The sequence below is a fragment of the Gavialis gangeticus genome, unplaced genomic scaffold, assembly GCF_001723915.1.
Source record: "Gavialis gangeticus isolate Ggan-Ray unplaced genomic scaffold, GavGan_comp1, whole genome shotgun sequence".
NCBI lineage: Eukaryota > Metazoa > Chordata > Crocodylia > Gavialidae > Gavialis > Gavialis gangeticus.
The window spans coordinates 13,189,825-13,201,865 of record NW_017729029.1 but is presented as its reverse complement, the minus strand read 5'-3'; the positions used below and the strand labels follow the sequence as shown (position 1 = coordinate 13,201,865).

General features: G+C 45.0%; 1 protein-coding gene across 1 annotated transcript; it reads left to right on the top strand.

Moving 5' to 3' along the window:
* The first annotated feature begins 6 nt into the window (after positions 1-6).
* On the top strand, positions 7-11,006 carry RAP2C (RAP2C, member of RAS oncogene family). The gene is made up of 3 exons (XM_019521287.1): positions 7-173; positions 2,934-3,253; positions 8,509-11,006. Exons 1-2 carry the CDS (start codon positions 99-101, stop codon positions 3,210-3,212), a joined length of 354 nt encoding a protein of 117 aa, XP_019376832.1. The 5' UTR covers positions 7-98; the 3' UTR covers positions 3,213-3,253; positions 8,509-11,006.
* The last annotated feature ends 1,035 nt before the right edge of the window (positions 11,007-12,041 follow it).

Below are 12,041 nucleotides of genomic sequence, written 5' to 3'. Positions count from 1 at the left end.
CCACCATCGAGGACTTCTACCGCAAGGAGATCGAGGTGGACTCGTCGCCCTCCGTGCTGGAGATCCTGGACACGGCCGGCACCGAGCAGTTCGCCTCCATGCGCGACCTCTACATCAAGAACGGGCAGGGCTTCATCCTCGTCTACAGCCTCGTCAACCAGCAGAGCTTCCAGGTAACCCCCCTCCCCCACCGGTCATGTCCCTGTGTCAGAGCTGCCCGGTAACGCCCCAGCCCTTGCTGCAAGGGTGAGCCGTTCCCTGTGTAGGCACCATGCCCATGTTTCGACGCTGCTTTGTATAGGCCTGGAGGAATCGCTTGATTATTGTCCTGGAGGAGCGAGCCCGATAGCTTATCTCGGACGGGCAGTAGCATCTCCAGGCAGTTTCACTGGGTGGTGTCTGCGTGGGCATATCTAGGATCTTGCAAAGTGGGGGGGGAAGGTGGTGAGATGCATCATCCCCCATAAAACAGTTTCCAGTTAAAAAGTAACTAGGAGCTTTCCCAATACACTAGAGGCCCAGAGCTGTCTTACACGGTTGAAGAGTGATCTGGCTCCTGTTCAGTTACCCTCCCTGGCCTCCACCAGGTAGTGGGTTAGTGTTGCCATCTCCAGTGGTTCTGTTCAATAGCCACGAATGGATCTATCGTCCAGGAATTTATCCAGTCCCTTTATCAGCCTGGCGATGCTATCTGCCTCCACCACTGCCAGAGCAGCAGTCTAGCTCTGAGCAGCCTCAAATGTCACGACCTGCCCCTCCAGTACCGATTTAAGGCTGGAACTGAACATAAGTAGCTAAAAAAACAAGTGAAAACTAGGAGCTGGTATTTTTTTCCTTGAGTAGAAAAAGGTTGAAAGCCAGTGGTTTGGCAGTGCCCCAAACACACACGAGGGCATGCTGCTGAATGCTGCAGCTTAAATGTTTAGGGCGATGCTTAGAGAGGAGGCCTGGGGGTGACGTGCTAGACACTGCAGTGTCCTGCGGCCCCCCCCAGCCGGGATACTAATGCTGTTGCCGTTGAAGCGTCTCCAGAGAGGGAAGGAAAACATGAAGGGCCCCCTGGTTTCCCACGGCTGGGTACAAGCCTGTCAGCACAGAGGCGGAAAGGTGCATGTGCTACAGGTGCTTAACAGGGTGTTGCAATCACTAGGTTGCAACTGCTTCAGGGGAATCCTCAGCTCTTCCCATTAGGCTTTGCTTAATAACTAAAGATTTGCTTTTTCAGGCTTTCTGTGAATGAGGGTGAACCCCCAGATTCGGGGCTAGATTTCACGAGGCTGAACTGCCTGAAGGCATTTCCCTTTCTGTTTGCCAGGGTGTGGGTTTTGTTTTGTTTTTTGTTTTGGGGGGGCGGTGCCTCTTAATCGTTAGATAGATTTTTCAGTTCATTTCCTGAGCCTGAAGTTACTGGCTTACATGTCAATTGTGCAAATGAGTCTGGTGCCCTCCATTCCCCTCTTTCTCATAGCAAGCTGCCACGGAGCGCAAGCTCAGTGCCCGCATGGTGTGGGTGGCGTGCTCACAAGAAAAATGGGTCATGTGCAAAAATGAAATACAGATCCACAAACTTGCACTGCAGAACCTGATACGGAGCCAGAAATCCCACGACCTGTAACTGGCCTAAACTGCCTCTAGGAATAAGCAGTCTGTTTCTGTGGGAAATCGCTGGACTTGGCAGCATGTAGTGCAGCGCAGGGATTTGGAGCTCTCATGTTGGCTCCAATTAAATTGCTGAGCTGGGCATACTGCAGCTGGTTGGCAAAACCTTTCACACCCCCACGGAGGCAGAATGTTTCTGCTGAAGGTTGAGCATTATCTTAGAAAAGGGCCTTGATAAATTGTACTTGAGTCCTAATTCTTGAAAAGGGACAGCAGGCCTTTTGGGAGGTTTCTCTCTTGCCAATGGTAAGTTCTCATCTCCCTAGAAATTGGGAGCTTTTTCTCTCACCCAAGAATTTTAAGGTATGTAGTTTTAAACTATTGTTCTCGTCACGACCTGCAAAAAAAATTGTTCTTCCACTTCAATTGCATTTTTTTCTTGGCTATGTGTAATCAAAACAGTGTAGGTGTAGGCCTTCCTATACACTTGTACTGAAAAGAGGCAGTTTCAAATGCTTAATTGCTTCTGTATCCTGGAACTGTGCAAAACACTCCCCTGCACCATCCCCCCAACAAAACCCCCCAAAACAGTAGCCCTTACGGTATTAAATTCCAGGCAGGAGGAAGTGCATTCACTCTCCTGAGGACATGGCACATAAACATGTGATTCTTTACTTGTGGGAGAGTTAGAAAATTATTGCATTTTGCAAAGGATCAAAAGCAAAGTCTTATTTTGTGTCTGTGTATTGATTACTGATGCACAACAGTTTGTGTATTTTCACAACAAGCAATTCACAGCATGGCACAACTATGGGAAACAGGATAAAGCTAAACTGTCTTAAAAACTGCAGACTTTTGCAGCAGGAACTTGAACATAAGCTCCCTGTCTGCCTAAGTGATTCGATAATAGATGTATAGTGTGTGGCTGTTGTCAAAAGGTCTGAGGCAAACTTGGGCCAAACAACTGATTCACTTCTCCAAACCTCTGAGGATTTATTATAACACATCTTCCTCCCCCAACTGAGAAACTTTCTGAGAAGTGAGAAGCAATTCTGTTTTGCAGTTGGGCACTTTCTAAACATACAGGAAGGTTCGTTCTCTGCTGTTTAGAGTCGACATTTTGAAAGGGGGAGGATGAACTTCCTCTGTACAAATGCTAGACATGTGGTAGTGTAAGTCCAAGGTATTTGTTCCAGACCTCTGTGAAATGTAGCATATTTATCTTTGGTTAAAAGTACAAGCTTATGGAAACATGTATTTGTTGTAGTGCTAAAGCTGACAGTGATTTAGCGTGCTTACTAAAAGTTTATTAACCAGTTGGATTGTTTAATCAGGACATCAAGCCAATGAGGGACCAGATTGTCCGAGTGAAGAGATATGAAAAAGTTCCTCTCATCCTAGTGGGGAATAAAGTGGATCTGGAGTCGGAGAGGGAGGTCTTGTCTGCAGAAGGCAGAGCTTTGGCTCAGGAATGGGGCTGTCCGTTCATGGAGACATCAGCCAAGAGTAAAACCATGGTGGACGAACTGTTTGCTGAAATCGTCAGGCAAATGAACTATGCGTCGCTGCCTGAGAAACAAGATCAGTGTTGTACAACTTGCATCGTCCAGTGAGAAAAATAAAGAAAAACCTCAATCATGGCCATACAGAGCAGGTTGGTTGAATGCTCCTCATTAATTGGGGTGGGTAACTGTTCCCTTTTAAATAGTGCAGCTAATCATCTTGAAATTTCTGACATCCTTGACTAGGAGTAAGTTTACGTGCATGGAAGTCCTTCAGTATTAAAAAAAAAAAAAAAAAAAAAAAAAAAAAAAAAAAAAAAAAAAAAAAAAAAAAAAAAAAAAAAAAAAAAAAAAAAAAAAAAAAAAAAAAAAAAAAAAGGACTTCCTGTATTGCTTCAATAGACTTACCTTCCACATGAAATAAGCTTGTAAGAGATAAGACACTGTGATTGTAACAGGATGTGTTTGTTCATCTGCACTGGCTACCACAGGAGTAGTCTGACCTCTGCGTTTGACACATGCTCATCCCAGGAACCTATTGTGGTGCTGCTGTAGTATTCATGAGCTCCAGGGTGCTCAAACTATTTAGAACTGATTGTATGGTGAGTCTTATAATAGGGCATTCAGCATACAAAGGGAATGCACTATCTGAATCATAGCTTTACAGTGTTCATCTGCTTGACTGAGTTGGTTTCCACCCCAGGGAGGTGTTTCCCACATGCCACAGGTTTCAAACCATAAGCATGTGCTTGTCTTACATGAGCTCCGCTTAGCATTTCACCCGTGAGCACAGTTCTCCACTTCCACTGATGTCCCATGCAAGTAGCTGGCTTCTGGTCGTTTTGGGATCAGAAGGATGTTTTTGATGTGATGTAGTGCGTACCCTCAGCCTTAGAAGAGACTTGATCACAGGCTGGTTTGGTCAGTGTCACTTTCAACCTGATCTCGCTTCTTGCAAATGTCACTTCTAACTGAATAAAGTGATTTCTTTCTCTAATGCATCTCTCAAGAGAGGTGGTTATATCAGTTTATCATTTTCACAGTAAAAAAACATTGCAATTAAATGCTCAGGGATAATTTGAAGCTTTTATTCTACAATAATGGCAGCATTTTAAAATTGAGACTTTGTGTTGAAATCTCTTTCATCCTGCTGGAGTGATGGGATTCTCTGGGGGGTGGGGGGGCTTGTCCTTATTCAGAACTTCTCTTGCTAATAGCATGCTGGCAGTCTGCCTTTAGCTGCCAAAGTGGCTGTGTTTCAGCAGTCAGGGCTTCTCACTCCATTTGTTGTTGCTGTGATTGTGTGGTCCTCATTCTGCTTCTAGGCTCTTTCTAGTTCCCAAAAGAGCATTTCAATTTGTTGGTCTTTGCCTTTGGAGCGAAGGCAGAGCCTGCCCTTGTTCAGAGTTGCTTGCCTCCTCCCTTCCCCAGGACTGGGGGTGGGTGTGGTAGCAGGAGTGCTTGTGTTATCAGCAGGGCCTCTGCCTTTCTTCTGCTTTCTGCATTATCTGATTTAACCCCTTCCAGCTACCAGTCCACCCTTCACCAGCGTAGAGTTCTCTTGCAGTGCCCTGACTTGCCCTTGTTCACCTGCAGTTCCTGCTGCTTTTTCTAAGGGAAGCAGTTGAAGCACTGTGCTCCTGCTTGGCAGCCTTGTATGAAATGGGGGGAGACCACAGTAGCTGACTCTCCTGGGAGAGTGACAGAGGGGTAGTATTAAAACTGCCTGGTGGTCTACTGCTCTCCAGATAGAGTAGTGACGGGTGGTTCTCCCAAACTATACTCTATACTGATATTTACTGATAATGACCTTATGTGGCCCTTGCTACTGCCCATCCTGTGATCTGCAGCACATCTGTTTCCTTACAATACCTGCGTGAAGTAGGGAGATGTTACTGTCCCCATCTTGGTGATGCGGAGCAGAGACAGACTTGCTGGGATGCACAGGGAGTCTGTAGCATGGCAAAGAGTGAAACCCAAGTCTCAGTATAGTATCCTAACCCCTGAATAGGTTCAGCTGAGCACTGCTGAGGTGAACAGGATCGCAGAGCTCTGCTTTGACTCAACCTGCAACTGGGTGAGTCTCGCTTTGCGAGAGCCGTTTATGATAAAAGAAAAAATTCACCATTTGGCTGGTTTTGACACCATAGCCCACAGGGGGTTGTTGCCTGGAACTTGGGAGTTCTGGCCCGGGTGACATAATCGGCTCTGCCGCCCGTGCTGAAGACTATGGGAAGTCCAGTTCTGACTTGCTATGGCAGATTAATGCTGATACTAGCAGGCTGTGTTCAACTGCAGCCAAACCAGGTGCTTCAGGGGACAGGTCACAGCCTAGAGAGCTCTTGTAGAATAACCCGTTCACAGGGGAGTTCCTTCTTAATCTCATCAACTGCTGGCTGATCTCCTTAGAAATAGAGGGGACATTTTTCTTAAGGGAGAAGGGGAGAAGACAGGGAGCCGATGGATGCAGAGGTAACCCTGCCCTGTCCCCTTTGGAGTCTGAGTGAGGTCTTGGCTTCCCGTGCCCAGTCGTCTGTGCCACAAAGCAGCCAGTTGCCATTTCGTTTCTTCCAAGCACTTCCATTCCCCTTCTCTCAGGGTTTTCTGTCTCAGGAGGTGCCAGCTGTTTCCCCAGTGTGGCTCACTTCTGAATCCAGCTGTGGTTTGCAGTTGTGCCACTGCCTTCCCTTCAGCAGCTGTAGTAACATCTTGCACGATGGAGCGTCATTGCTCCATGCAGTCAATTCCTCTGCCTGCTCCAATGCAAATCCATTGCCCTTTACTGCCCCTTTATCTTCTCCGGACAACCCTCTGCACCACCGAGGTATTGCAGTGCCTTCTTCCCCTCCTGTGCCATCTCTTTGCACTGGCTCTTTCTAGACCCATGCTCCTGTTTCCTGCTACTTGGCTCTGTGGTCCAGAACCTCCTGGGGTTTTTTAACCTAGCCTGGCTACCAGACTTTCCTCTAATGTATCCTGGCAGAGGGAGACAGCATGCTTCTAATCTTGCTGCGATAGTTGTTCTTGGCACTTGGCCAGGGTAAAAGCAAGCTGTAGTAAAGCCGTTCACTCTTAATGGCTTCATTCTTCCAGGGAGAGCTGAGCTAGTGGGGCAGAAAACCTGCAAGGGGCCTAGGTTGTAGTTTAGGAGCCACTGCCTTGTCCTAGCCCTTTGCCTGCTTTTGCTGATGGCCGTCTCCTGTCTGCTGAGCTCCCCAGTAACAACTAGGTCTCCTGGACAACCAGTCAATTTTGCACTGAAATGATGTGTGCAAGAGTTCCCATTCCTTCCAGTGTGTACTGCCTTGCACTGTGATTCTGTTCACGCTCTCATGGCGAGCGCGTCACCCTGGACCCAGGTTTGCTAGTATCCTTACCACTTTTACAGGCCACTTCAGTCTTGATTTAACTGCCACTCGCAAATTTTGAAACTACTTTTCCTGTCTCGCTTCCTAGTGCTGATTCTGTGGCTATCTTGCTGGATGGCAGCCTTCTGCCATGAACAGAATCGACCTTGTATCCCTGGCCTTCAGTTTCTGTCTCTGCTAGTCTTTCATAACAATTTGGCTCCGTGCGTTGACTTTTTGGGTTTCTGGTACGCTCTTGCAAGGGAGTCTAGTCTACTGTTTGCATCAACAAAGAAGTACATAAAGAATTTTAATAGATCCCAGAGCTGTCCTAGTCCATTATAGAAAGAAGCCTTGCTCTCTTGTCCCTCTCTGAGCCAGTGCGTACAGAAACGCTTCCTTGAATTCCTGCTGTGACCAATTCTTGTGGTACTTCCAGGGCTCCACACCCATCTCCCATGAATTTCAAAGTAGAGGTGCTGCAGCTCCCTTCCCTAATGTTGGGAGCAGGCACTGATGCTAGCAGGCTTTTACTAGTAGTGACCGCCTGGTTCGTGAACTCCTTCAGATGCATTGCATCACCACTTACTTTACAGACTTGTTCTAGCACTTCCCCTTTTGGGTCCTCCATCTGATCGTGCTTCATCTCTGGCTTAAAACTTCCCTGAAAAGATATGACAAATAATTCCACTGCCTGAGATCCTGCACCCTCTCCTGACGAGCCATCTCTGTGCTAACACCCGGTCACTCCTGCACCTCCTCATGCAGGAGTAACTGGACCCTCGTAGGAGCTATGCTAATGGATCTCTGCCAGGGAGGACTCCCCCCTAAAATCTGAACTTGATTGTAGGACAGTAGGGCCAAAAGGAGCCCCCTGCTCAAGGCAGGATCATCCCTGGCTAAACCACCCCAGCCAAGTGTCTGTCCCAGCTGCTCTTGAAAACTTCCAAAATATATGATCTGCCTTATGACACCTTGCAGAGCTATCAGGTTCGCTTACCAGTCTTAGCAGTGAATTGGCTAAGAAAGATGTGTTTTTATTTGCCCATGATATGCCCATCTAAGTTATAATTCCAGTAATACCTAGGGGCCACCTATTCGCTCTGAAGCCCTGTCTGCACTAGGAAGGCTTCCTAATCACTTCCCACTGTGGTAACCAAGTCCACCAATATTAGGATGCCCTTTAAGCATGGCAGTGCCACATTGTTTTGTACGAGTCCAGCTCAGACCACGTGTTGGACTCCTTGCTTACAAGGAGGGCAGCAAGCATTAGACTTGCAGCAGCACGGAGACCTGCGCTTGACAGGCCCATGAGTTTTCACAGTCGGTGCCTACGTCTGAAACACTGGTGGCGTTATTCCTTGTGCCCTGATCTAGTACAGAAAAGCTCTGCTGGGGACGTCAGTCGCTCAAACTGGTAAATGCTTAGTCAGTGCACTACTTGGTCTTTTATGCTTTCAGCTGGTGGCTGGCAAAGAACGAAAGCAAAGGGTAACTTGAAATGCTGTGATACCCTGCCGAGTCAAGCTGGCCAAAACAGGAAGCCTTTTCCCCGCTTTCAGAATTCCCCAAAAACTTCCCTTAAAGTAACGTGGCTTCTGGCATGCTTCCAAACAGCCTTGACGGAGCTTTTTAAAGACCGTAACTTTTCAGATGCTTTTTAATAACTTTCCCCGTCTGAAGCAATTCCTCAAGGATGCACAGATGCTGCAGTTGGGTGGTGTGTATTACAGAACTGATTGTTGTTGCTTTTGCATTGGCATAATTATTTAACTATCCCTGCACTTAGCTCTCGCCCCATGGAGCTCCGTGCCACAGAGATGCAGATTTCACAGTGCGGGGCAACCCCAGTAGAGGAGCAAAGTGGTTCTGACAATATTAGGGACCAAGTGAAAAACAGGAACAAGCTTTTAATGAAAACTTCTGCAAAAGGTGGTCCCTTGCCAGTTTTTCCAGCATGACAATCAGCTCTTATGCATCCTGGAAAAGCCGACTTCATTTTGAACATCCAGAGATGTGAACATGGCTTTTCATTAACTGTGTGTGTTGTTAAATTGCAGATAAAACTCAGAGGAAACTTGCACAGATGCTGCTTTGGAGAACTCTTTCAGCCCAGGTTGCAGAGCTGAGCCTTGGTAAACCTGTCTCTATTACAGCACGTTGCCATACATCTAAGTGCGTAAGGTCCGTGGCCTTCAAGATCCATGGACCTTAAACAGGAAAGCTTAGCATGTTTACCATATGTTAAAATCTGTTCTTTACCTATCGATCCTTTTATAGCTTTCTGAGTTCATGTAACGGCTAATATGCAAGAATTCATTTTTAATAGTTTAATTGATTTCTTTAATCAATTTCTGAACTTGTATTTATTAAATACTTAAACTCAGTATTACCTACTCAATGCCTTTTTAAAAGAAAGTTTTAATGGAGCAAAAATTGAGCCTTAAGCAAATGGTTACTTCTGTATATTACCTCGCATCAGTGCTTAATTCTGTTTGCAAAGTTTTCTCCTACAATGTAGTTGGTCATACTTTGAAACTTTTATGTTTACGCGTGACAGTGTCATGGGAAGATACTGAAGGCACCTCTGATGTTGTATGGATGTAATATCCCTTTTCTCAGCAAATGCAGCCTGTGTGTAGTGCATCTGCAATTGGCCTGATGTGACTCTTTGATTATTTGGAACAGGCTGTAAAGTCCAAACTATGTGTTCTTTGCAGTCCTGGGTTTCCAAATTACTTTGATTCATGGCAATTATCGTGTTGAAATGCAGCAGTGAAGTTTTCCCTACAGCAAAGTTTCTAAACATGCTAGTTCATGTGACCTGCTTCAGCGCGCCTTTGAAAAGGGATAGTGTATCCGTATCCTCCAGGATGGGCTGTATGCCCGACCAGGGTTAGCTCTGCTTTTGCCTGGCACGTTCAGTGACATCCAGTGGACCTCTGCACATGTAAATCTAATGCAAATAAAATCACTTTACATTTTATAGTTCCAAATATTTGTCTTTCTGAATACTATTTTAAAGCAATATTGGTTAAACTTTTTCTTGCACTGTCACATGGCTTTTTTTTTTAGTTGTTCCCAGTAAACAAGTTAACATTGGAGACAAGTCAGTATAGCAAGGGGAGAAGAGCACCAGGTTTCAGTGATACTAACTGCAGGTGTGCTTTAAACAGCCATTGCCTTCCATATTGTTTACCTGATCAACATATTTTGTCTGAATACTTGAAAATGTTAACAGTAACACAGGTATAAAAAGCAGAATGAAAATGTATAAAGAACAGACCGAACCTTTTCGTTGAGTTTTATTAATACGGACGTTGCGTACGTGAGAGCTTTTACTAGCAATGGTTTAAAATGTGTACTTTTTTTGCAGACGTTGAATACCTGCAGCTCACCTACTGCACCAAAGTTCTAGGTTTTTAGGAGCCCACCTTTAGTCATTTGAACATGCTTCTAATTGCTGTACATTTTTTCCCTGTACCAGCTGGGTAACTTTGACCAGAAAAGCTCCAGTAAAAGCAGTGATCGATTTCTGAGGTTAAGCATTTTTAAACTCGATGTATTGTGGAGGATGGCATTCCAACGCAACTACGAATGAGATTACCAGTTTAGTATCTTGGGATTCATATGGTTTATTGAATAATATAATGGAGATTCCTGAGACTTGCAGTATTTAGCAGCAATCAAGATTTTGATTATCTTCATAGTGTTGAATTTGAATCCGGAAAACTCGAGATGTTATCTTAGATATCAAAACATCTGATTTACTGTGGGGTTACTTGAAATATTTTTTCCCTGTTTGTACAAACTTCATAAAACAGGCTGAGGCCAATACTTATTTAGGTTTGCACTTTAATACCAGAATTAAACCAAACCCTGTATTCAGAGTAGATTTAAGTGGTGATGGTTGTTCTTTTAGTAGATGTAAGAAGTACTAGGAAATACAAGTAATGAAGATCTTAGTTTTCCTTTTGTCTGAGGGGGGGAGACGGTTGGGTTGATATTAATTGGTGGTTCATTCCTATGGGTAGTTTTAACAAAGAAAAGTGTTCATTTTCATTGACCTCAGCAAAAATGAAAAAATAATAAAAAAAAAAAGAAAAAAGAAAAAAAAAGAAACTTGAACTAGCTTAGAAAGCCAGGAATGGGGAAAATGAGATAAAGATGGTTTCTTCAGCACACTTTGAATAAAAGGACCAAAAGTTATGTTAGGTTTCCTCAATAGATTGCATGTGAAGTTGCTTATTAGAATACGAGGCTAATAATAAAAGCAATATATGTATTGTCTTTACTATGGCATCTGTTTTAGGAGTTGTTCAAATCACTGCAGTAGGGCTCTACAAACAACATGTAACCGAACATCCTGTATCTAATGTACTGTATCTCTATCAGTGATAGGTGAAATCTGGAATAACAAGTGCAAAAATTGAACAATTACCTATAATGCTTTGTAAAAAGTTTTTTCCAATAGATTTCATTCTTGTCATTTTGTAAGACAACCCTACAGTCCACCTGTTTGTAACTTTTTAAATAAAATAGATATCTGTATTACCAACGTGGGTCACTGTTTTGTGTCACAGCGGGCTGTTTTACAACACGCTGGTTTGAGTACAGCCCTGGTTCTGCTTCTGATGGTAAAAAAGTAGTTTGAAGTGTACTAACTATATAGCGGAGCTGGAAATGCATCTGTTGTCTGTCTGACTTGCTGTGGCCTAGGGAAAGTAACTTTCTTTATACCCTCATCAAGAGAGTGGAGTGAGGTGGACTCTAGGGGTTATGGAAGAGTGTCCACTCAAAGAGGCTTTCTGTCTGCCTTGAGAGGAAGAATATTTTGGCTGAGTAGTACTGTCATGGACTGGTGTTGTCATGGAGTCAACTCCCAGTTTTCCACTGACCGACCCTGAAAAAAATCACTCAAGCTGTGTCCTCCTGTTTATTTTTTACCCCAATAGTATTACATGTTCCTCTTCTCCATCCCTGATGTGGCATGACACTACGTTCTCAGAGGGATCTAAAGCAGTTGTGACCCATTACACGAGGCAAAAGTTTGTAACCTATGTGTAACTTGCACAGATCTTCCTTTTTGATAAGGAACCTTATGGTGTTATTCCTTCCCAGCGCTTTGTTCCATAGACTTCGCCACGGGTGTCTGATCAGATTCAGCAGAGATCCTTTAACAGCATTGGACTGGATATCGCAGCAGTGACAGACTTGGAGAGATCCACCTGTAGACACAACCTGCCAGTTGCTGTCCTTGATGCTGCAGGGCTGGTGCCCATAGCCTCTGCCACGGCAGTGCAATGCAAGTGCTGCTGGAGCCTTGCCTCTGCCTGTGAAGGAGTCTCGTCAGCAGAGCTTCTCAACTCAGAAGCTTGGGTGTGCTACCCAGGGCTGGGCAGCGTTTCTTCCACCCCTCTGCCTTGCCCCAAACGCTGTGCACACAGGTGGATAAAGCCCTCTGATTTCCTGCACTGCTGGGGGACAGACTGGTCAAATTTTTCTCTCCGAGTGGGATTTTTTTTTCATCTAGGGTCTGGGTGCTCTGGTTGTGGGCAAGAGTGCTCTATGTTAAGCTCCATGAAAAACAAAA

Coding starts and splice junctions, on each gene's coding strand:
- RAP2C (XM_019521287.1), top strand. CDS start 99: ATGCGCGACCTCTACATCAAGAACGGGCAGGGCTTCATCCTCGTCTAC. Junction 174..2,933: donor TCAACCAGCAGAGCTTCCAG/GTAACCCCCCTC, acceptor TTGTTTAATCAG/GACATCAAGCCAATGAGGGA.